Source organism: Phaenicophaeus curvirostris, chromosome 1 (assembly GCF_032191515.1).
Source record: "Phaenicophaeus curvirostris isolate KB17595 chromosome 1, BPBGC_Pcur_1.0, whole genome shotgun sequence".
Taxonomy (NCBI): domain Eukaryota; kingdom Metazoa; phylum Chordata; class Aves; order Cuculiformes; family Cuculidae; genus Phaenicophaeus; species Phaenicophaeus curvirostris.
The window spans coordinates 195,369,993-195,395,029 of NC_091392.1; the positions used below are offsets into that span (position 1 = coordinate 195,369,993).

Sequence of the window (25,037 nt, forward strand, 5' to 3'; positions counted from 1 at the left end):
TGTCTCTAGTTCTGGAATCCTCATCATAAGAAGGATATGGAGCTGTTGGAAGGGGTCTAGAGGAGGGCTACAAAGATGATCTGAGGGCTGGAGCACCTTCCCTGTGAGGACAGGCTGAGAGAGTTGGGCTTGTTCAGCCTGGAGGAGAGAAGGCTCCAAAGAGATCTTACAGTGGCCTTCCAGTATCTCAAAGGAGCCCACAGGAAAGCTGGAGAGGGACTATTCACAAAGGCTTGTTGTGATAGGACAAAGGGAATGGATATAAATTGGAGAAGGGCAGATTTAGAACAGATATTAGGAAGAATTTCTTCACCATGAGAGTGGTGAGACACTGGCACAGATTACCCAGGGACGTCGTGCATGCCCCTGGAGGTGTTCAAGGCCAGGCTGGATGGGGTCTTGGGTAACCTGGTCTAGTGGGAGGTCTCCCTGCCCATGGCAGGAGGGGCTGGAACTAGATGATCTTTAATGTCCCTTCCAACTCTAACTATTCTATGATTCTACGATCTCAAGAATTCTGAAAGTCTGCATATTCTCAAAATTTGTAGACATTTGATATATTCGAAGTGAAAGAATGAACTAAAAAAATCTAGCAGAACAGTAAAAATCTGTTTGTTCTTCCTATACTACCCTTTACTGTCTCCTTTAAGAACAGTGCTATAGAGGAAATATCTCAATGCTTTTTAGTCATTCAGATACTCCAGAGACAGGAGACACACTTGGTTATATTCTGCTTTGACAAGTATCTGATGTCTGCATGAGAAAACAAGGCTGGAACTAGAATTTCTACACTTTCTTACAGTTATGGATTCAGATAATCTATCAAGAAAGAACATCTAAATGGCCTTCTAGTATTTAGAAACCTAGCAACTGACATTTTGTGCTCCCTCTTCCCTTCTCTTACCTCAGAAAAAGCAAGCAAAGAGAATAAAATTACTTTTGCTCGGAACAAGTACTGAGATGCAAATCTCAATACATTTTTTTCCACATGTACATAATCAACAAGACATTTGTTCTGTGGTAAAAGCTATTTGATACATTGCCTCAAAAGCACTACAAGAAAGGCTGAGATACTTCACCATTTTAGAGGCAGCAAGGACCACGCACGCTCAGTGCAGTTATCACCTAGGAAACAAATGATTGCATCTTATTTTTGGCATAAGGCTGTAGGTGTACGAAAGATCTGAAATACACTCCCACACAGCGCTGAACTCATTCCTCATGATGCCAACAAGAGTAATGAGCAGAGCTGCTAGGAAGCACCTCCTAGCGGCAGCCAGAGAACCACCCACAGGCACTGGACGTGATGTCAGGGCTCCTTACTGCATGAAATCCCAGGAACACTCTGTTATGGCTGGAGTGATATAGAAATCAGGCCAGGCCAACACAGTATGTTCTTCAGGCTGAAGATCTAATAAAATTTGTGAGGCACCCAGAACCAGTGTGCATCAAGACATAAAAGCATTCGAAAGGATTTTAATAAAACAATTAATTTAAGTGCCCTTCAGATCTTGATGTAAATTGCCTCTGCATCACAGCATTACAGAAGGTTGCTTAGGAAATTGACAGATTTTAAAGCCAGAAGGGACCTTTCTGATCATCTTACCTGATTGCTTGCATGGTACAGGTCAGAGACTCACCCAGAAATTCTAATAAGTAAAGCCCATAACTTTGAATTAAGCAAGAGCATCTCTTCCTGAAAGCCTTCCAAACTTGATTTAGAGACTTTAAATAATAGAGAATCCACTTCAGTCCAAGAAAAATAGTTAATGGGGCATTATCATAACTCTTAAGGTTTTCATCTTATTTTTAATCTCTAGTTTCCAGATTCTTACCCAATGTCTTTTTTTCATGCAAGCAACTTGCAATGTTGTTGTGACCTACTTGCAAAGACCTTGACTGTGAAATCTTGTGCAGCCTTGCCTATTAGAAAGGATGTAAGTACAACTGTTTTCCCTTCTTTCTTCCCTTTTCCCTGAAGAGCTACCTTTATAATATTCCTAAGAGAGACAAGCACATCTTTACCTTTCTTCTGTGTTTCAGTATCATTCTTTCCATCTGATACATGCAAATATTTGCTATGAAAATAGCTTTTGGTTAATTTTTGGATTAATTAAATTAATAATCGGTTTGATTCTGTTATCATTGCATAAGCTTTTCTAAAAGAGGAATGTCTGCAAAGAAATATTAGGCATAAATTTATACAGAAATGGACATTTTACAGCGTATCTCCACATGGACATGTTTCCTGTATAGTAACAAAAAAGGTGATTAACTACAATTTCGAAAAGGTTGAGCTCCTGCAAGATTATTAATGCATTATATGTTCACTTTACACCTTATTTCACAGTTGCCTCCCTCTGTAGTCAAATCCAGAGTGTAAAACAATGTCTCATTCTAATCTTAATACACATACATGCAATCTTGTAGACAGCAGGAAAGATCACTAGTGATTTATACTCAGAAAGGAAATGAAAATGACCTCTTCTAGAGGGCTGCACATTAAATAGAATTAGAAAATTATGATGTCTTTGCTAAATCTGACAGAGTAATACTGATATTTACCATTTAGTCTGCCACTATGATGGTTTTTAGCATTCGTTCTACCTATACGCTCATGGCCCACGTGCTAGAACCAAGATTAAGTTATTCTTTATGCCTGCACAGTGCGTGGCACAACAGGGCCTATGGTTAAGATCACATGGTCTGTCCATATGAAGGTGATTCCCTTACGTGTTCACAAAAGGCAAAGATGAGCCTTTCAATGAGGAAGATAAGTAGAGAATAAAAAAGTAAGGCCACGATATCCTTTTTTCTTTCAAATTTCACAAATTAAAAACAAATTAAAACTGAGCCACCCAGAAATTAAAGTCACAGAATCACTTGGGTTAGAGAAGACTTTAGAGTCATAGAATCCAACCATAAACTTCGCATTGCCAAGTCCACCACTAAACAATGTCCATAAGTGCCTCATCTGCACCTCTTTAAAATAGCCCCAGGGATGGTAAACCAATCACATCCCTAGGCAGCCCCTTCCTGTACTTCACAAGCATTTTGGTGAAGAAGTTTTTCCTAATATGTAATTTAAACCTCCCTATGAACAACTTGAGGTCTTTTGGTTTTGTCCTATCATTTGATACATGGGAAAAGAGACCTACACCCACTTCACCACAACTTCATTTCAGGTAGTTGTGAAGAGCAATAAGGTCTCCCTTCAGCCTCCTTTTCTCCAGATAAGCCTCACTTCCCTCAGCTGCTTCTCATAAGATTTGTGCTCTAGACCCTTCACCAGTTTGATTTCCCTTCTTTGCACACACTCCAGCACCTCTCTATCCTTCTTGTAGTGAGAAGCCTAAAACTTCCCACAGTATTTGAGGTGCGATCCCACCAGTGCTGAGTACAGGGGGACAATCACTTCCCTGCTTCTGCTGGCCACACTTATTCTGGTATAAGCCATGACAACTGTCTAAATTGGACATGCTCATTAGTTCTACATAACACTTAGTGTCAAATGATGTGTTAACACTATAACCAAGATGTATGCAAATAGAATCAATAGCTAAAAGAAATGATCCTATGTAGGAAGGGCTGCTTCTGGTTTGAAGCAAGATAATCAATAGCTGCATTCCAGTCTAAGTGTTTCACAGCTTATAAACTACTGCTTGGTAGGCTGAGGTTGAAACAATCATCTAAAATTACCATGTCTTGAGACATCTGAAAAATGATTTCATCTTTACAAAGGAGAATGCACACAAATCAATGTTAATGGTCACATTAATTTTTCTGACTTAGTCAAATGCATCTAAAGCTTGACAATAACAAAAAAGCTAAAATCAGCAAATGGAATGTAGTAAGATGGATTTGAAACAAGGATCAAGTTATTTGAGAGCACAACACTTCTGGCACCAATTTGTAAAGCTACTTCCACTGAAATGAGTACAAACTCCCTCCAAAACATTTACTTTTACAAACAACTTTTCAGAGAGACTGTGTTGTGTGGATGTCACCAATCCTATTGTTCCTGTCCTAGGTCTGTAATGAAAGACACTGCAAAATGATGACAAAATATTGTATTTTTTATTGTATATCACTGACTTCTTATGATGTAAAGGCTACAGGATGGATGCCTAGGGCTCTGTTGGTAAATTTGAAAAGAAATTGATGTTTTTAATAGATCACCATTAAACCATCTGTCTCTGCAGCCTTTATTAGCATTACTGTGAATTTCTGTCTAGGTGAAGAGCAGACCCCAGAAATCTCATTCTAGGACTGCAGTTACTCCTATAATTACTGATATTTATTCATTTTCACTTTGACATTCTGAACTCACTGTTTACAACAAACCCCTCCTGCTTTTCATGCAGTTTTCAAACTATCTCCCTGTAATTATGTTAAGACTGTGTTAGGCTGAAAACAAGTCACACATTCTTTATTCTTGACTCAGATATTCTTCCTAGTCCCCTGTCTACAAGTTGCTAATGGGGTTATTCCGGAGCTTCTGTCCTTCACATGCAGCTTTCAAACACAATCACTTTTCAAGTACAACAGCTCTAGAACTGACCACCTGCTTCTCAACCCTAGGCTGTTCAGCCCATACCTGTATTCTGCAGAGAAGCTTACGTGGGATACTGGGTGGGGGGGAATGTGGAAGATGCTACATATTTTGCAAGTATGTCTGGTGCAATAAATTCAGGTCTGGCCCAATTTCTTATTGAATTTTACAGTTATAATATTTAATCTCTTGTTGACTTTCTGCCATAGTAAAGGAGCTGGATTGTAAAATGCCTCTCCTCTAAAGGAGCCAGAGTTGTAACGTGTATGATGTGAAATATTACATAGGCCATGATACTTTGAGAGTGAAATTGTCATTTTGTAATAAAAGTGTCAAAACAGCTGAGAAGATTTATAAAGGTGAAACAATTAAATTAGTATTCTGAGGTTTATCTATTTAATGTATTTTTTTTCTGCCACTGGCATGTGTGTTAGCCATGTGGTATTTATAGCATGGACTTTCCAAGAATAGTTCCGGGGATTAATGTAGGAAAATTTAATGTATAAATCTTTGAAAATCAGATTAGCAGGATAAAATAATAAGAACATTGTCAAGATCAGAATAACAGCTTTGCTTTCCAATGTGTTAATTCTATTTTATAGGGCTCTGAAGGCATAGCACAGGTATAAATGAGCTATGCCTTGCACATAATACTGTCAGATCTAGCCACACACAGATACATTGTGCCCAAGGGAGTCCTCCTGTGGAGTACAAGCTGAAAGCATTGAGGACGTGGCCAAGCAGAGGGAAATGTGAGTTCACAAGTGGTGATGCTTATTGCTCACAATGGTGCTTCAAAGCCACACAGGTAAATAAATCTAGCCTGCATCATTTCATTAAAGGTTTTCAAGCTCTATGGTGAACCACCCTTTTATACAGCTGAACTCCAGTTCAATCTACTTGTAAAGATAACATTTGACCTATATTGGTGTCATAATTTACTTCAAAATGCCTTTCAAATATTGAGTTTATTTTTCACTATTTATTAAAAATATTAAGTTTGTGACTATTTAGATAAAAAAGATGAACTTATTTAGTAAGATTCTGTTTCAGAACTTACACTCCCAAGAGTTACATAGCAGCTGCAAAATCCTTCTCAAAAATCATGATAACTCATTGGTTCTCTTCAAATTAATTTTTTTTAAAAAAAAATTGTCTAGATATCTTTTTTTCACACACTGTTTCATGAAAATTATCTATTTTCATTTGCACAATTTTTCTGATGGCCAATGTGATATATTCTATGTCTTGCAAGCTTTAATACTTTCTCCCAATACTATCTATGACAACATACTTTTTAATGTGTTAAAATTTGAAATTTCTGTAATGTATGTTTTTTCTAAAAAAAAATGTAAACATAGATTTGCAGCTACTGGAAGAACATTTTGGTTAACAAAAGGATTGAAACACACCATCAAATTGACCAATAAAGGAAACAAAACCCTCAGGAAGGAAAAAAGGAAATGCTAATCAGTTTCCAAGTTTCTCAGTATTTTTTGTTAATTTTTCATAATTTTCTTTAAAGTCAGCTGTTTGTCAGTGGAGAAATAATCTGGGAATTACAGATGATCCTGTATATGTACCCACTATATGTGATAAAACACATGATAATATGATTAAATTTAGCAAAATCTTCATCTATAAATGTAAATGTGCTACAGACTTCTCAGTGACTAGTAAGAAATTGTTGCTTATAGAATGCATTTCAGATCATTATGCGGTAGATAACTGAAAAAGTCATATGGATTGCAACTAAAATTGTCCAGTTCTCTCCCTTGATTATAAAAACCTGGAGTAGCTTACTCGGATGTATACACCTGCAGTGCCACTTTTACTTTGTGAAAGACAAAAAAGTAGCATAAAACAAGTGGGTAGCATAAAAATTTGAGCATTCAAAATTTTTTGCCTTTAAGAAAAAAATCACACTATTCATGCCTTGTTATCAAAAAGGAGGGAGCAGCAGCTGAGAAATTAAAATAACATGCTGGAAGACTTTTCCTATAGAATTCAGTCTGAAAACCTTCAGCTGTAGTTCTCAGCAAGGAAAAGACTTGAAATCAGTCCAGGCATGAATTTCAACTTGGCAAGCTCTGAGATATCCTCTTTGTTTGTTGTTTCCATAGTAATCACATTCTGAAGTTAACATATGTATAACCTCCTTTAGACAAAATTAGATATTTTATTTTAAATCATTTTACTTTATATCTTCAGTAACATTTTTCTAGAAAGGGATAAACACCCCATGTCACATATGTCTATATGTCTTGTAATTTAGAGCATTTCTTCTTTCCATTTGTAGGAAATACATTGTTCTCTGTTAGAGAGAGAGGCTACTTATTTCTTAATATGGTTTCTATTTCAGAAGGTTGTCTGGAAATTTAGTAAAGATTACAAAACAACTGATACTGCAGGAATCTGTCTCCTGAGTTGTCAGCACTTAAAAGTATACATTTGACACAGCTCACATTTAAAAATTATTGTGTTTAAGTAGCTCATTTCTTTGTAAGGATGGTTTGTATAGAATTAATGTAAACTTAGCAGTACAGCTGAAAAAATGCATAGCCAAATTCATTCTTGTGATAGATGTCTGGCAACTCAATCAGTAGCTCATTCAGGCCCGATTTTATTTCTGTTGCTTTTAAGAAATAAGAAAATGTTCCAGTGAAGCTGACTACAAAACTGTGCCACACTGGTAGGCAGCAAGTGACATCTTTGCAAGGTTCAAGGGCTGCTCAGATTTACTCTAGTGAGGCAATTCAAGGTTAAATGCAAGGTTTGAGTCACCTTTCTTTTATCTCATTCTGTTTCAGATGTCTGAGTCTGGGTTGGTCACCTTGTCTTTTCTTTATACTAGTGGAGAGAAATGGGCACCACCTCAAAGTGACTCAACTGAACTAGCTTGGTCATCTGTTTTAGAGTGAAGTGGCTGTATTCGTGAGCTGCTGGCATTTCCTTTGAAGGAAAACTAGTGTTACTGGTTCAGATCTGGACAACTGATGTTAGGGCAGATGAGTTTTACTTGGAGCATCATTCATTTGTATTTACAAATTTATCACATCTTCTGTATAAATCTCTGCATGCAATATGCACTGTTTCACTATTGGCAGGAAGCAGAGCAGAAACTATCCCACAGTTTTTCAGTCATGAGTCAATATCTGTGTTTAGACTATACATAAAAGAATAAATAAAGATGCAATTTATCAACTGTCTAACAAAAAACTTAAATACTTAAGATAAAACATACAGTCTCATCTGTATCTCAGCAAAATTTAGATATCTAAGATTTAGCTATTGTACAGCTGAGTAACCTAATCTCCCTTAATATTAAATGAAAAGGAATAAGTGCTCTTCACTTAGGCTATTTTACATATTTTCTTCCTTTCAAGATGAGGTAATTTATGTCCTAAATTTTCTGCTTTGAAGAATTACAGAATCACAGAAAGACTGAGATTGGAAAAAACATCTGTAAGTCATCTACTTCACTCCTCCTGCTCAAGCAGGGCCACCTAAAGCCAGTAGCCCAAGACCATGCCTAGGCAGCTTTTGAATGTCTCCAAGGAGTGAGACTCCACATTCTCACTGGGCAACCTGTTACAGTGCTCAGGCACCCTTAGAGTAAAAAAGTGTTTCCAGATATTCAGAGGAAACCTGTGTTTCAGTTTGTGTCCACTGTTTCTGGTCCTGGCACTGGGCTCCACTGAAAAAAGCCTGGCTCCATATTCTTTGCGGGTATTTATATATATTGATGAGATCCCTCAGTTTCTTCTCTTCTCCAGGCTGAATAACCCCATCTCTCACAGCTTTTCCCCATAGGTGAGATGCTTCAATCCTTTAATCATCTTCTTGACCCTTTGTTGAACTCTCTCCAGTATGTCCACACATCTCTTGCAGTGAGGAGCCCAGAACTGGACACAACACTCCAGTGTGACCTTACACATGCTGAGTAGAAGGCAAGGATTCTGAAGGAACTTCTCCCCAGTAGCTTCTCTCCAGTAACTGTAAATCAGTCCATATGTATAGCTCAGTTCATGTCGTTACATTTGGTTAGAAGAATTCAACCTATAAGTTGGGCTCTCCATTGACAATGAGGTTTATCTATATATCTATATTCTTTTCCCTGGAAGATTTTTTCTTCATTATAGTTTATGCCACCAGAGAAAACAAATAATTTTCCTGCACATAGTCCAAAGATAACTTATTGACCGAATAAAAAGTGAGACAGACACTGGCTAGAAATGCAGCAAGATCAAATGTGACATGACTTTTTAAAAACTCTTAAGCTAAACTTAGTAGAGAGATGGAGAAAGTGGCAGTGATGCTTCCATCAGTTCTTTTCTGCTTTATCTTCATGAAAATTAAATTTCATTGTTGCTAGTCTTGCTAAAAATTCTCAAATATATTAAAAGAAATGTTTATGTGGCCCCCGCACACGCTGCTTTGTCTCTCTTGATGTCATTTTTTTTACCTGTAAAAAGAGATAAAACACCTATGTCATACCAACACATTAACCATTTGGAGTTCATTTGCAGTGGCGTAAATATTCAGAGTATAAGATGGTCCACATAATGTCATACTGTTCATTCTGAAATCAAACATATGAAAAGGCGATTTTAAAATCTAGCATATCAGCATATTGGGAAGCATACGAGGGATGAAAGCAGACACTGTGGGTGCTGTTACCACACACATCCCATAAGCAGAAGCTTGCATGGGGTGTGGGGATATGTTTAGCAAAAGGAAGTTATCCCCCTTTACTCCCCAGATAATCCATGTCAAGAAGCCTATATGCTAAATACAGTTTCAGAACTGAGATACTTCTTTGAGTAGTTGAATTCTATCCATTAATCTTCTAGCATACAAGGTAATAAAAAAGTAGAGGGGAAAAAAAAAAGTCATCCATAAATGTAATTCCCCTGCAAAATATCAGTCACCCAAACAGTAAGCCCAATTTTTTAAGCACTGACAGAGAAAACAGGAGCTTTGTCCCCATAAAATCAAGACATTTACAAAAGTAGAGCAGAACTGACACTTACTTCTAGTGCTGGGAGATCCCAAAATATCAGACCCAGAAAACTTGAGACATCACTCCATATAGAAAAGTTACAGGCAAACGTTTTTAGGAATTTCTGAGGTTGTTATCATTTCATGGGGAAATTTGATGCCAGCTCATGGCACTGAGCCACTGTTTGCTTTTAAGCAAGATGTGCAAAACAATCAAAAAATACTCAAAAAATAGGTTCTTTAAGAATGAATTCATACAGAAGGGGTTGAAATCTAACTCTCTTTTCATTTCTGTTTGCTCATTTTTGGTGTAAGGAGCAATTAAGATTAACCATATGCACATTGTTGGTAATTTTCACACTATGACCCGCTTTCAGTACTTCTCTCATGCTGTCCTCACCACGCCTTAGTGATGAAGCCATCTTTGATCATGCTGATAGGCACATGCTATCGGGATGAACAATATTCTCCTGCAGTTTCCATATGTTTAGAAGCATTTTACCTAACATAACATTGAATAAATCTTTGTTATTTTTGTGAGTAGAAGGCCAAATTCAAAATAAACCTGACTGTTTAATGCTAGATCATGTTAAAATGCACTAAGATAGACAGAACTTCTAGCAAAATCTTTTTCATGTCTGACACTGAATTTATTTTAGAAGCGTATTAATTTTTTGTTTGTGGTGTGTCAGTTCCAATTTCTCTAAATGCTCAGCTTTGCATCAATGCAAACCACTAAAATTTCACTGCCACTGAAAAAATATCCTTTTACCATACAACGCCATTTTGTGACAGCTTGTTTTGCCTAACCAGCCAGCATACCCATACACAAAACAACACCAGTACATTTATAGTGTAGTTTATTATTTTTGGTAGGGGGATAGACACATGGTACTTATTGTATCTAAAGATGAGTCAGTGGGTGACAAAAAGATCCTGGTATAAGCATGAAGACATTTAGTATTTAGATATATTCTTATAAAAATGTGAGAAATGGTATAAAGTTCCTTTTGGGGTCTCACTCTAAAGTCTTTGCTTCTCCCACTTTCCAACTTATCTGCCAAATCACTGCTTTCAGATCTCAGTCAATCCTTCACACTTAATAAAATTAGTTTTTCCCCTCAAGACTTTTGATTTTTACTGGTTTGGGTTTTTGCACGAAACCGTATTTGACAAAAAACTTTTAATGATAAAATTGTTTAGGCCAAGTCCATCCCACGTGACTAGGAATAATTTCAGGTTAATTTAAATATTCTAGTCACAAGGATCTCTTACACTTATGCCAGAAATACTAAACTTACTCCTTCCCAAATAAATGGCTTTTATTTCTCTTAGTTAATATATCAGTATTTGGCACACCTAATGCATCACTTTCCTATGAAACTATTTATTTTTAATATCTTCTAAATGTATGTTCTCTGGCTTGCGGAAAAGGAAGGACTTCAAGAAACATGCTTGGCCACTCATTTCTCTCAGTTGTCTTTTAGATACATGAATTCTCCTGGAGAAAATGGTACACAGATGAGGTTTACAGGATCCATACAAATAACCTCAAAGAAATCCATTTTGTTGGCCATAAAATCTATAGATCTTTTCATCCAGCTTTTTGCTTTTTCTTCTGAGAAGCTGAAAACAGGCCTACTTCTTAATTGTAAAATAAACTCCAAATCTTTGTGCATTCTCCTTTCTAGTTATTCCAGGATACTTGCTGTTGAATATCAAGGAGATACATTGTGTGTAATATTTGTGTTGCAATATTTGCTTGCTCTGCAGTAAAGACCAGGAATTGCCTGGTGACATCCATGCTGAATATACCGCAGGCTGCAGTGGAGCAGTATTTAATCTGCTTTTGTCATAGGTGTGGTCAAACCAAAGGATTGTGTTGTCCATTATCCTGTGGACCATGGCAAATACACTATGGGTCTGGGAGCAGAACACGTCTGTGGAGACATTTCCCTGGATGAATCTCTCATCTTCAAGCAATTTAGGAATTTAAGGCTCAGAGACTTCTGGAGCCAAGACGGTATGTTCATGCTGAACAAGCCCTAATAATTTTATCCTCCTGAATTAGTCTGGTCAGTTTTTGAACCTACGAAAACATTTAACTACAAAGGACCTAGCAGCTTAATGATGACTTGTAAGAAAAAAATCTATTTTTCCTTGTTTCAAACATATAACATCCTAATGGTAAACGTAAGGAGAAAAATGAGAAAAATGATTCGTATTTCACCTTCTCTGTGTTACTCAAAACTGTCAGCTATTATCAGAACCATTGTACATTACTTTGGAAGGAATTTTTTTTCCCATTTTCCCAGATGCTTTATGTCTTTCTAAAACAATTTGTGTTCCATCCAGAGATCTGTAGTGTGGGAAACTGTGTTTCCTATCTACTATTTGCATTAAAGTGAAAGTGAATGTCAAGGTCTTATTTATGTATTTATTTAGCTGTGTATTCATTAGTGAAGTTCTACAAAGAAAGTCAAATTCAGTATAATTTTATTCTTCATTACAGTCTTCATTTGGAAGGAGGGGATAATCAGAGACAACATCTAATATTTGAGTCTTTTGTGTAGCTAGGCCTTTGAGTATTGTCAGACAGTTATGGAAGGTTAATAAGATTTTTTGAATTCTAAACAATGCATGTCTTTTCCCCTTATCTTTCATATGCTGTAGAGAGGTTTAAATTAACAGAAATGTGAGTGGAGCTATTATAATTGCCTACTTTATTATCTCCATTTTCTCCCTGCAATGACCTGGGACTGAAGAACTACATAACTTCATTCTACACAGTGGAAGAAGCAAAAGGAAGACATGTGTTGTTCTCCCATGGGCACTTTGGAGTTGCAAGTCATCTCTTTATTGTCCATTGCAGCACAGGAGGCTATTGCTTGAAAATCTTGCAATAATAAGCAGATTTGCAGGTAGTAATCTGGGAAATTAGGGAACATTTGCTTTCCATGGCTTTCCTCTTCCCACCATGTCACAAGGAAAATGTCTATATATTGTAGTCTCTGTCAACTTGGTTGTTTCCAATTTGCTTCTTCTACCAGAGTAGCTAAGATAAGGGGGTTTCAGGCATTGCAAAAGCTACAGATGTCAAGAGCCATTAATAATAAAAAGTCATGATGGTTAAGGAGTCCTCTGAAGTATCTGAAGGCCTAGCCAGACAAACTGGTTTTCACACCCAAAGGAGGTAAAGCCTACTACAGGTTGGGACAGTAATCAAAAGAAAAAGACTGAATGCAACCCATGAGAAAGAATTCTTCTTTACATATTTTTTCCATTAGGACTAGGTACATTTATTCCCATTTTTATGTGGTTTTTTATTTTGAAAGATACCTTATAAGTTTGAAAAATTCAGCTTATCTTTTTCATCCACAAAGTTTTATTTTACCTTAGCAAATCCCTGGAGTACACTTTAAAACTACTGTAGCATTCTCCTCATCACTTTTGAGTATTCAAAGGAATTTCTTGTAGTATGTTAAAAGGACCAATTTATGACTAAAATAATGTGTAGTTAAACAGAAAAGAAAAATATGTATGTGAACTGCTTATCTCATACACGTGCCCCTTCTGTCTACAAGCAAAGGCAAGATTTCATGGAAGCCCAGCTGCTGTTGGTTCAGAAGAGGTTATATGAGGTGGCCTCATCCTCAGAGGGTCTCAGCTGCTTTATGTAGATATACCTGTCCCAACTGACTCTCTCATTCCATTTCCAAAGTTTGGTTTTTACATTGCAAAGCTGTGTTTTCTCTACCACCAAGAGCTGCTGAGATTTACTCTGTGCTAAATGTCACTCTCACGTTTTTTAATACACTCTTTGATTATCTGTTTTCCAAAGCATACACACACACAAAACCAACAGGCATCCACTAGGAGTTTTTATTATTATTCTGTGTCTACAGAGCTGGATAAATGGAGTAGGACAAGTCTGTGAGAAGGGCTTAGAGGCACTTATTAGACACAAACGTTCCTGAAGAGGAGCCCAGCACAGTGGGCAACCCAGGAGGAAAGTTCCCCCCCTTCACAGTCAACCTGCAGAGAGTTAAGCTTATCAGAGGGCACTGAACCGGAGGAGGAAGATTACAGGTTTTTAACTGCAAGAGTCTGTGGGGTACCTGCCACAAGGAGTCAGGACATAACATAGCAAAATGAGGGACCCAGCCTGAGTGAACTCCAACAGAGTGAAGACTGGACATGTTTCTCCCCTAATTGTTTCCACAGCTAGTTTTTCATGAGTTAGAGTGCCTGTCTGACCCCTCAGAAGGCCAGTTCCCCTTGGGAAGTAAGCAGAAAAAAAAGAAATAAAAGAATAGTTTCCTTGAAGGTGGCTGAAAAACTTTAGTGGTTTGTTAGATGGACAGGGATTTCCTGAACCAGCACGCTATTATTCACGTAGTTAAACCTGGGCACTGCCCTACTAGCAAGGCCAAATTCACCTATCAGCCACGCAGTACTTAAAAATTTTATCTGAAAAGCTGAAAGGGTTCAGACCCACTTACCAAATTTCCACTCTGCCCAGCGTGCTCCCAAAAGCCAGAAGCTAGGGTGCCTTTCAGCAAAGAGCTGAAAGTGCAAACCAAAACATAAGTAGGGTGTAACGTAACTATAGAAAATACTGCTTCAGCAACCTCCTTAGATGCTTTTCTGTCATCAAGACTGATAGATAACAGACAGATTTTGCGTCACCTGCTGCAAAACCCCAAATCATGTATATCATTGATTGATAAGGCAGTAATCACTTTAATATGATCTTCAGGCTATAACAGGGGATGTTTTTTTGTCTTTTACTGCTGTTTCTATACTTTTATTGTTTTGATTGCATCAGCAATTCTTTTACCTTGATTTGAACTGCAGATCAATGATTTTTTTTTTCATGCTCCTAGATATTGTCTATAGTATTTAGCCTGTCTTTTCAGACATATTGAATACTTATTGTCTGTTGCACTAAGTCTGTCTCTAAGGCTCCCACTATCAGATCAAAAATAACATGAACACATAATAAAAGCACTGTCCAGTAAAACACATTGGTTCAATGTTGTTAAAATGGATAGATTAACCTTGGGCCAGCAGGCTTTGTGACAGATCAAATTTCATCTGTCCACACCTTTGTGGTTTTTTCTAGAACAGATATTTCTCCTTGTTACATGTATAATACTGTAGCACTGGTCTTGTCTTCTCTGACCTATTCAACAATACTGGGACTAGGAATTCATGCATGGGCCACGTTACATCAGGATCAGGAAGGGTTACATCAGGTTACATCAGGATTCACTAATGCAAAGATTGCTCTTCCTAACCATGACAGCACAACTTAACTTGAGAAAATAACTATATCTGCAAATTTTTCCTGCAACAGTTCAGGGCTAAGGCTAGCTGCAGTGATAGGAGTACCTTGAATAACCATACAAGTCACACTTAATTGACCTCAAAACCTCCACAGATTTCCTAAAAAGTGTTAACAAGCAATATTAAGAGGTACTATCTTCACGGTATCATCCAGCTATTAGAATGTTTTTAAAACTCACTAACATTACTGGAAAATTTGATTGCTTCAGTATCAGCAGCTCAGAACTGAAATTTCTTGTGACATTTTCCACAAGGGATAAATCGTCTTTTGCAGATCAACCCAGTGAGATCTGAGGAGATCAAGAAATATTTTCATGAGGTAATATGATCCCCCATTCAGTTACACTGCTTTTTATTTGGATTGTTTCTTTTCTTTGTCCATAACCACATGAGAAAGGCACAGATGATGCCTAGAGAAATGGTTTGATTTAGCATCACAGCATAGTGCTGCAAGACTAATCCTAATGCTGCAAGCAAACCAGCAGGTGGACCTAAGGAAGACATCTCACTACGGTGAATCTGGAGGGTTTCCTTTCAGTAACTACTGACATCTTTATAAATAGCACTTAAGAATCTCTAATGAAAAGACAAGTCAGATATTGAACATTACCTTTACTGAACTACTTTAGTTGACTGAAACCAATACTTCAACTGGTACAGTTGCAAAGTTTAGGGTGGAGTTAAGATTTGGGGACATGAAGGAGAGCCCCATGCTGGTTTGTTGTTGAAGGTTGCCTCCATGAGACCCAGCTGTGAACTGACTCCTGGTTGCTTATGTTTTAGAATTGAGTGAAGTTGGATATGGCCACTAAACCCCTGTCTTTCATGCTCTTGGGTACAGAAAATGGTGTGCCTTAGCCATGCTGATTTTATGATCCACCCAGCCTTTATGGATGTTAAAGGGGTTAGTCTTTACTCATACTCAAATATAGGGATCTAAATGTGAGAAGCAGATTTCTCAAAGCATATGACAAGATGATACCAACCCACTGGCAGAACACAAGACAACAAGTTCTCAGCCAAAAAGACTAAATTCTACTTATGCACAAACTTCAGGAAGATTTAATGGTTTTGTCACATGAACAATGAAATAAAGGGTTCTAGGCTGAAGCACAAGAGAGAAGAAAAGTCCCATGAGGCCTCATTAATGAAGAGAATTGCAGCTAGATGCACCAGGTAAGGTGTGGCTCTACAGTGACACATGGAAATAGGAACACATTTTCTTGTTTAATTCTCATGGAGGCTGATATACGGAAATGTTTTTTTCAACTACTATCTGAAACATTGACAGTTATTCAAAATAGGACTTTTCTCAATAGTAGGTCAAAAAGGGCGTGTACTGCTCTGCAGTCACATTCCTCATTCAGAGTTTCTTATTCATAGTGTTACACAGGGGACTCCTCTGTTAACCAGCTGCCTCAGAAACTTGTCATAAGACAACTGTCAAAGCTTGGGTTCTTTTTGGTTGTTTTTTTTTTGACATTGAACATAGAATCTTATTTGAATATAAAAATAGGATATTGAATATATTTGTGTGTATGACTGTCTGCCTAAATATATATCTGAGATTTTTCTGGTTCGCTCTGAGACTCTACCTCAAGCCTTTCCCAATCCCTGTAGCTTTTCAGTGAAAATTAAAAAATATATATCGTTATCCTCAGAAATTAGTTTCTTCTCATTTATAGTAGTTTTCCACTAGCTTCCATGAGAGCAACAGTAAAGAAAATAAATTACAAAGGTTTCCCAAACAGCCAGGCACAGAGGAAATAAAATAAATCAAACAAGCAACACTTCTGTGATGAAATCTGTTTTACAAGCCTGGCACGGAAAGCAGGGGAATCAGTCAAACAATAGTAAACACCAGCCTGTGGTTAGAAATATTTTTTGAAAAAGCAACTCCTTTTCCTTTTCCTTCTTGCTCCAAGTTCCCCCATCAGAGGCTCTCTGGCAGTGGGACTTGGGGATAATCTCCTGGAATACCTGAGGCGTAGAAGCCAACAGGATTAAAGCACCTCGTGCTCCTCAGCACGGTCATGTGATAGCCTGCTGATCCTAGCAAAAGGCTTCGTTTCCAAGCAAATTTCTCACTTTATGTGCCTATATGTTGTTCCTGCTCTGCTGGGATTCTTCTGAAGCATAAGAAAAAAATTCACAACACTTTTAGTGAAAAAATTAAACCTACAAAACCACTCTTTCCAAGAACAGCAGTAGCTGAGACAAACTGTGGAAAATTAACATGCAGTTTGATCAGTAGTAAAACAACTGCTGTCTCTTTGCTTCGAGGGGCAACTTCAAAGAATACATAACTTCTAACACCGCCCTTACTGTTTAAGAAGAAAGAGATGCTTTCTGCAAATCTATTGGCAGATTATCTGTATTCCCCACAAAACTACAGTGAAGATTTTGGTGTGTCATTATCTGTCAAAGTGCAATGGATCACAGGGGAATGATTTTTTGGTTTTTTTTCTGAAAAATTGTTGCTACCCTTGTTAAGTTACTTTACCATATGCTGGCCTGGGAAATGCATCTTAGACTGAAATATAAAAATGCCAACCTAGACAGCTTGTTCTGGTTCTGCCCTCTGTTAATACTTAATCTGAGCACATTTTATGTTTACATCTTAAAAAAAATAGATAGCTTACCCCCAAACTATTAATTTTATCATTTTTTAGGTTCATTGTGCTGATCACATTCTTCTGAACCTTTCTTTAAACAACCGTTTACTCTAAAGCATGCTATTAAACAAGGAATTTGAAGAACCCACAATTGTTTCTGTGCCCAAATTTTAATTTAACTTCCTCTCCAATTGCCAGAGGAAAGAAATCATGTGCTAGGCAGAAGATGAAAGTTTATAATAAATGTCTGTATTTTGAAACCTGTAGGGGATAGTAGAAAAAGTCACTTGACTTTCACCCACAACATGTGATAATCAGATTAACCCTGAAGTACATTTTGTGTGTAAATATGCGCAGGGTGGAAACGGGGAAGGACATTGGAGGTTGTACTGTAGCAGGTCAGCAGTGAAGCATTCCTGGTGGAGAGAAAGAATTTCTTTCACAACCAGGACTTTGGAGAGGTCAGAGAGAGCACTCCATGCACTGAAGCGTTAACATCGATGGTCTCCTGCTGCTCTGTGAGGATGTTGTTTTTTGCCATGGGCTTTCTGCTAGTCATCCTTCAGCCATCCACCGGGCAGTTCCCCAGAGCCTGTGCAAACACACGGAGCTTGCTGAGGAAGGAATGTTGTCCCTCCTGGGATGGAGATGGGTCCCCTTGTGGGGAACTTTCCGGCAGAGGGTCGTGCCAGAACATCCTTCTCTCTCTGGCTCCACTGGGACCACAGTTCCCTTTCTCAGGAGTGGATGACAGAGAGGATTGGCCTTCTGTATTTTACAACCGGACATGTAAATGTCAAGGCAACTTCATGGGATTCAACTGTGGGGAGTGCAAGTTTGGCTTTTCAGGACAAAACTGCACTGAAATACGACTGAGAATGAGAAGAAACATCTTCCGTCTCACCACCCAGGAGAAGGACAAGTTTCTTGCCTACCTTAACTTGGCAAAGAACACCCCTAGCAAGGACTATGTTATTGCTACTGGCACCTATGCTCAAATGAACAATGGCTCAAACCCCATGTTCAGGAACATCAATGTTTATGATCTCTTTGTGTGGATGCATTATTATGCCTCTCGGGACACACTCTTAGGTGGGTTCAATGTATGGCGGGACATTGATTTTGCCCATGAAGCCCCTGGCTTTCTGCCTTGGCATCGAGTTTTTCTGCTGTTGTGGGAACATGAGATCCAGAAGATAACAGGTGATGAGAGCTTCACTATCCCGTACTGGGACTGGCGAGATGCAGAGAACTGTGTGGTCTGCACTGATGAATACATGGGTGGCAGACATCCCACCAACCCTAATTTACTCAGTCCAGCATCATTTTTCTCCTCATGGCAGGTAAGGGCAGGCCAAGGGGAAGGGGAAGGGGAAGGGGAAGGGGAAGGGGAAGGGGAAGGGGAAGGGGAAGGGGAAGGGGAAGGGGAAGGGGAAGGGGAAGGGGAAGGGGAAGGGGAAGGGGAAGGGGGAGGGGAAGGGGAAGGGGAAGTTTCAGTGTGCCAGAGTTATCCTACATTACTTTAGGCACTGCAGTGAGGTACATAAGCTGGGAGCTTAGCATTGCTGCGTTCCCTTAAACATTTCCTTAGACATTCACTAACAGAGAGCAAATTAAGTTTTATGTGGACTTAATTTTAACTAAGAGCTGTTCATTTGTGTTTTTCCCTCTTCCCTCTCTGACTGCAGGATTTAGATTTCTTAACTAAGAACCTAAAATTAAGGTGAAAGTAGGAAAGTTATGTCTTTGTGTCCAGATACGGTCTTTAGTGGGCTAAACAGGCTTGTGTTTCCTGAAGCAGTCAGGTGAGAAAAAGCAGTATTTATGTACACAAATTGCTAGCACACAACTATTGCAAGATGGTAACTGAACGACGGAAATAGAAGTTAAGAGTTTTCAGAGGTTCTAACTCTCTCCCAGTGTCGTCTTCTATCCAAGAGTTAAAAACTACCAAATTAAGCTTGTCTGCTTTCAAATTAGAAAAAACAAGAAAACAAGCAAAATGAGTGCAGAAGAACCAGCTGTGTAATTCACAGTAGTAGTTCAAAATCTCTGTTGCTCAAGGGAACTAAGAAGAAAACCCAACAGGTGTTCCTGCCACTTAAAAGCATTGAAAATTAAACCAAGGTAAATTTACATATTTATGTATGTGATACTTTCTCATATAGATGAACTGCTACAGCTTTCATGCTGTTCTAACACTGAGAGCTTCGAGACATTTTTTTGTCTCTTGTTCATTACTGCCACATTGCCTAAAATACAGTGGCAAAGGTCTATTGGCTTCCACAGACACATTCCATCATGACAATAGCATCAGTCCCTTCTGGCACTGAAGTCTATGATTATGTTGGTGTAAATCTATCTTTGTTCTATTTATTTCTGTAGTAACAGCCCAAACGAAGGCTGGGCAGTTTTAGTGATTTAATGGAAAGTGAAAGAGATGAAGCTCTAGCAGCTATCTGATATTCTGGCATTACAGAACAGCAACTAACTGGGCTTGCTGGGCTAGTTATACTGTATTTGGTCTTTATTTGTGTCCTCTAAATAACAGAGGCTGTGTATATACCTGTAAATTCAAACATTCCCAGGTACTGTAACAGACTTATTTTAGGACATTTTTTGGCACACGTTTTGTATATATTGACCAGTTCTCCTCCAGAAAGGTTCTTTTCAGGGACCATTCCCAGGAAAATGATTGCATACAGCCCCCCCTGTTTGGGAGGCAAAGATGATTCTGCTGGCATACTTGTTGATTATTTCATGCTATTTGGCCTTAGTGCTCAGAAAATTTCCTGACCACATTTAATTTACCAGAGCAGGCATTGCCATGAAATAGATATAGCTACAAACATGTGTTTTCTTCTAATTGTCTAAGGTTCTGCTCATTTCTAACAGTGTGAATCCACATGAACTCTACAAAATTAATTAGATTTTATGATGAGAATGAAGAGGTGCTGAAGAGATGCTGTTCTGCACTGAGTTAAATAAAGAATTATGTGGAAATGGTACAACTGTTAAAGTGGATTAAATGAAACTAGAAACGCACTGGTTACATATGTCAAGTTGTACAGTATATAGGATAAGATAACCAAGGTAGTAGGAGGCAGGTAGTATAAAAGAATCAGCAAGTTGTTACTAACATTTTCTCATTTTTTCAAAGGTACTATTAATCACATCCAGATTCTTGGAATTTTTCCATCCTGGTAATAAGTACCCAGAAAATTTACAGGTAGTAATGTATATATTTAAGAAACAGTCAGGTTTATAACTTCTCATTCAAGGTCAGTTCCCACAAATATATTCTTAAGGTAAAGACTTCTTTTTAATTAAAGAAGTTGTTTTAACAGATACTTTTGTATAAATTTAGTAGGTGCAACAATAAAAATTGTGCTGTCTAAAACATATACAGTGTCAAAGTATGTATGTAACAGTATAGAAGTCCTTTGCTGAAGTTTTCATACTTATTTTCTGAAATGGGTACTGATCACTTATATTTTTCAGCCACTTCTGCAAACGTTACACTTGTATTAAAAAATCCAAAATAGGACTACAATAACTGTACCTCCAAGGAGTATTATTTCCCCTTAACATCTTCTATGTGTATCTCTGCTGTCTTATCCGGAGAAAGAAGGAAAGAGGTTGAAGAGATCTGTATTTTCAGTCCATGAGTTTGGGGTGAAGATATAGCACAAATATATTTCTTTCTAAGTCTTGAATCTAAATTTAAACAATTGTTATAAAGAAATAACAGTCAATACAGTTCCTTTAAGTAGCATGAAGCAAGAGATCAGAATCTCACTGCTGAAAATCAAAAAGGAACAAAAATAGCCTTAGCTTGAACTGTAAAATGGCCACAGATCTGCTGCAGAAAACACTGATTACCCAAACTCTGTAGCTAAACATCAAGAGAGAAAAGAAAAAGAGATGGATCGAGAAATGTGGGGGAATTTAGGCTTTTAATAAGCATTCAACAAAAAAAGAGGGCAAAAGAAACCTTTTTGAATAACATATCTGTAATAGAATGTCATTTTTAGCATTTTAATTCTCTTTCTAAATAATAAAACAATGCCTGCTATGTTAGGAAATACTTATAGGTTTATTAAAAAAAAAAAGGTAAAGTGCCTATTTGCAGAAAAACATCTCTTTTTTTTTTTTAATCCTTAAAGAAAGGAGAAAATACTTTATTCCATTGAGCAGTTGCCATGGCAACATGGATACCCATGAATACATGCTGAAATTCTTGCTTTCGCCTTACTTTTTCTTCAACATGCTGCTGTTACCACTTAGCTGAGTGAATTATCTGTCCACATTTTTCTCATGTTTATCATCTAAGTGAAATTTGATTCCTGCCTCTGTTTTTACCAGCAAGTCTATCAGGAATCTAGTGTTTTTATTTGTTTATTTTCCTCATTTTAGGGTAGGTGGAGAGGATTTTCTCATGTTTTCAATTACTTGTTTGTGATGATTCAAGTGTTGCATTCAGAATTAGTACTGCATGACACATAGTAATGCTTTACTAAATTTTGCAATTCCGTACCAACTTAAATGGAAAGTTGTGTGGGAAATGGAGGTCTTCCATAACATTTTGAGAGCTTTCTCTTATAGTGCCCATGTCGATAATTATTCAAGATAATGGATTTGCTAAAGAAATAATTATTACACCTCATTTAAATAGTAGTAGGTGAAGTTCTGCTCTCCTCTGCACTGTAAGTAATGTGGAGAAATAACTGACATCAGTGGAGTTACAAATGCATAAAAATCTTTCTGCAAATAAAAGCAGAGTCTTTCTGCTGGTAGTTAACATTAGTTTGGGGATCCCCACAGTTTGCTAGACAGACAGTGAAGAAAATCAAGCAAAAACAATATAAGCACTGGTTTAGGTTTGCTAGTGTGATGAGCTGGTTACACAAACAACTTGATCCACCCATTGTTTGTCTCTCCTAAAAGGAAAGTGATTTGAGAGAAGTAATTGCATAACATGGAGAGCTGTCTGTTCTCAGATGTGCTGGTGTAAGCCTGCAGCCAATTCTTTGTTGCAAGACCGAGAATTTCCCTTAGCACTTCATTCTGTATCACCCTGCTGAACCACTTACACAAATGCAAAGCTACTACAAAAGGGAAACAAGTTACACAAATAGAAAATGGATATAATGCTTCTGAACTAATAATAGCAGTACTTTAGATCCATTACCTGAAAATGTGACTTCAGAAGAAATACAAAATTCAGCTATTCAGACAGTTATTTAATTCTAAGCACAGTTTATCAGGGAGTTGTATTGCTAGGCTGTAGAGTCTGAAAGAATAATTTGAAACACTATTTTATGTCCATCTTTAAAAACTACAAGAAGTTCTCAAAAATGCAAACACCAAAAGCCAACGCTCCTTGATTCTTAAATCAGCCAGTCTTACATGTCGTTTTGGACACCCGAGTACCTCATGGACTCAATGACTTTATTTTTATTGCAACTTAATAAGTTTTAGTGCCAGCTGCCCTTTGTAAAGTGTAAATTAAAATACCGCTGTCCAAATAGAGCAACTGTAAAATCAGAATTTATCAAGACTGGTCTCCTAATGATACGCTGACATGGATTATAAACTTGAAACATTTCTTATTACAAAGAGATAGGTCTCCACATGCCACATCTCAGTACCACAGCCTAAAGGAATCAGGACCTATGCACAGCAGGAGCAGCCACTAAGGTATCCTCGGCTTCTTTATGTCACTGTAACCTCAAAGTAATACCTCTTCTTCCACAGAACCACGAATGGGTGACAGCAGAGTTTGGCCTGTAGTTGCTTGGCTGTTCTCTAGTATACAGCTGTGCTTGCTCAGGAGTCATGTAGTGTAAAAGACAAACATCTTCAGAGGTGTATAAATTCATAGCTAAAGAATTGCATAATAAATTAGTTTTTGTTCATAATTCACCAGGAAAAGAAACCTATCTGTAGAGATAGGTGTGGGTGAATTTGCTGTAGACATGGAGACAGCAACACTAAGGGTACAGCTTGGTGACAGTCACAGAACAGGCAATCACGGTCTGCCTGCCAAATCAGACACTGCTTATGAATATTCAAGCAGTAATTGATTACATAGTTTCCTACTTACTCCATCATCATTTTGAGGTACTGAACAGGGTGTAAGTTACGCTCCAGTTCTGGACTGCCTCTGAGCAAAGAGATAGAACTCAGACAAGCTTTTACTGAATGCTGAGAAAATACCTTGAAGGCCTTGGGTTTGTTTCAGTGCTGTCACTTCATGTTTGTCTCATCTCCTTTTAGCTTGATTTTCACAGCTCCTTCAGTTAATGCGTACACCATACAGGTCAGGAAGCTAATTAATGACCTTAACCTTGCAGAAATATGTTTTTTAGAATTTCTTTGAAGATTTGCTTTCTGAATTTTCTTCTTTTCTTTCAGTCCTCTGCCTGTTTTACTTTTCCATTCCTGATGATATTCAGTACTACATGAAGAATCAGATATAAATATACCCAGTCTCTTCAGAGAAATTTGATCTGCTATAGATACAGCAACTTTTAAAGTTTTTCTTATAAAAGCAAGCTCTGAAAGTACAGTTTGTCCTGTTTCAGTTTATTTGGGGGCTTCCTTCCATTTTCCTAGTTTAGTGAGTAAATGATTTCTGGATGCCATTGAATTAGAATTAGATTATGCCAGGTCCTAATGCAGCCAAAAATAAGTGAACATTAAACCTCTTTACAAGTGCCAAATGTTTTAAATCCAAAGTGAGGGCTGCATTTTAATGCCATTCCCTAGCAAGGATATAAGCAGAGAAAGACAGAGAAAGGTAATGAATCAGGGAAAAATCTCTTTTCACCACATAATGTTGATCCAAGGCTCCAGTTAAACAGTCTAGACTTCACGTAGGACAAATGGAAATATGGGGAGGTGTCAAAGAGGGTCATGAAGTGCCCACATCACACGCTTAGGGGAGCTGAGATGGACATCACAGATAAGGAAGTCATAAAGTTGCTCTGGTTGTGGTCGGAAGCAGTCCTTTTAAGCTATATTATCCTGAATCATAACACCATGAAAACATGCTGATACAGTTTGTGGATGGGGACAGACTCCTGCTTGGTGGGCTCAGAAGCAAAGCAGAGTTAGAGACCAGCTCTAATGGAAGCCAAAGTGTCACTTATCCCTTTTATTTGCCATACTTCTCCAGCAAACTAAGGATCTTCATATCACTTTGCAAGCAAGCAGCTATTTCAGTCCTAGAGAGAAATCACCTTTTTCCAGTGCTCAGTAATATATTACCTGTGTTGTATGTTCCAGTGAGCGCTAATCTATTAAGTCCAAAGCAACCACAAAAAAATTGTCACTGAACCCCCCAAAGCTTTGAATTTAAAAATAGCAGACTATGGACAGAACACTGTTGAATATTCCTGTAATCTAGTTCAACTTATTTAGGCACAGGGGCTAGTCTGCTCAAGCGGCTGCAAACTAAAAGATGAAAGGGTTTCCCATTTGTGAAAAGGTGCAAGACAGCAGCAACACTTCCACAC

The 25,037-nt window shown here is 37.9% G+C and overlaps 1 protein-coding gene across 1 annotated transcript in view; it reads left to right on the forward strand.

The window, feature by feature from the left end:
* The first annotated feature begins 17,895 nt into the window (after positions 1 to 17,895).
* Positions 17,896 to 25,037, forward strand: part of TYR (tyrosinase) — a 43,197-nt gene continuing 36,055 nt past the window's right edge. The window contains exon 1 of the mRNA XM_069883346.1: positions 17,896 to 18,860. Coding sequence (XP_069739447.1) covers positions 18,018 to 18,860 — 843 coding nt within the window. The 5' untranslated portion in view covers positions 17,896 to 18,017. The remainder of the gene's footprint in view (positions 18,861 to 25,037) is intronic.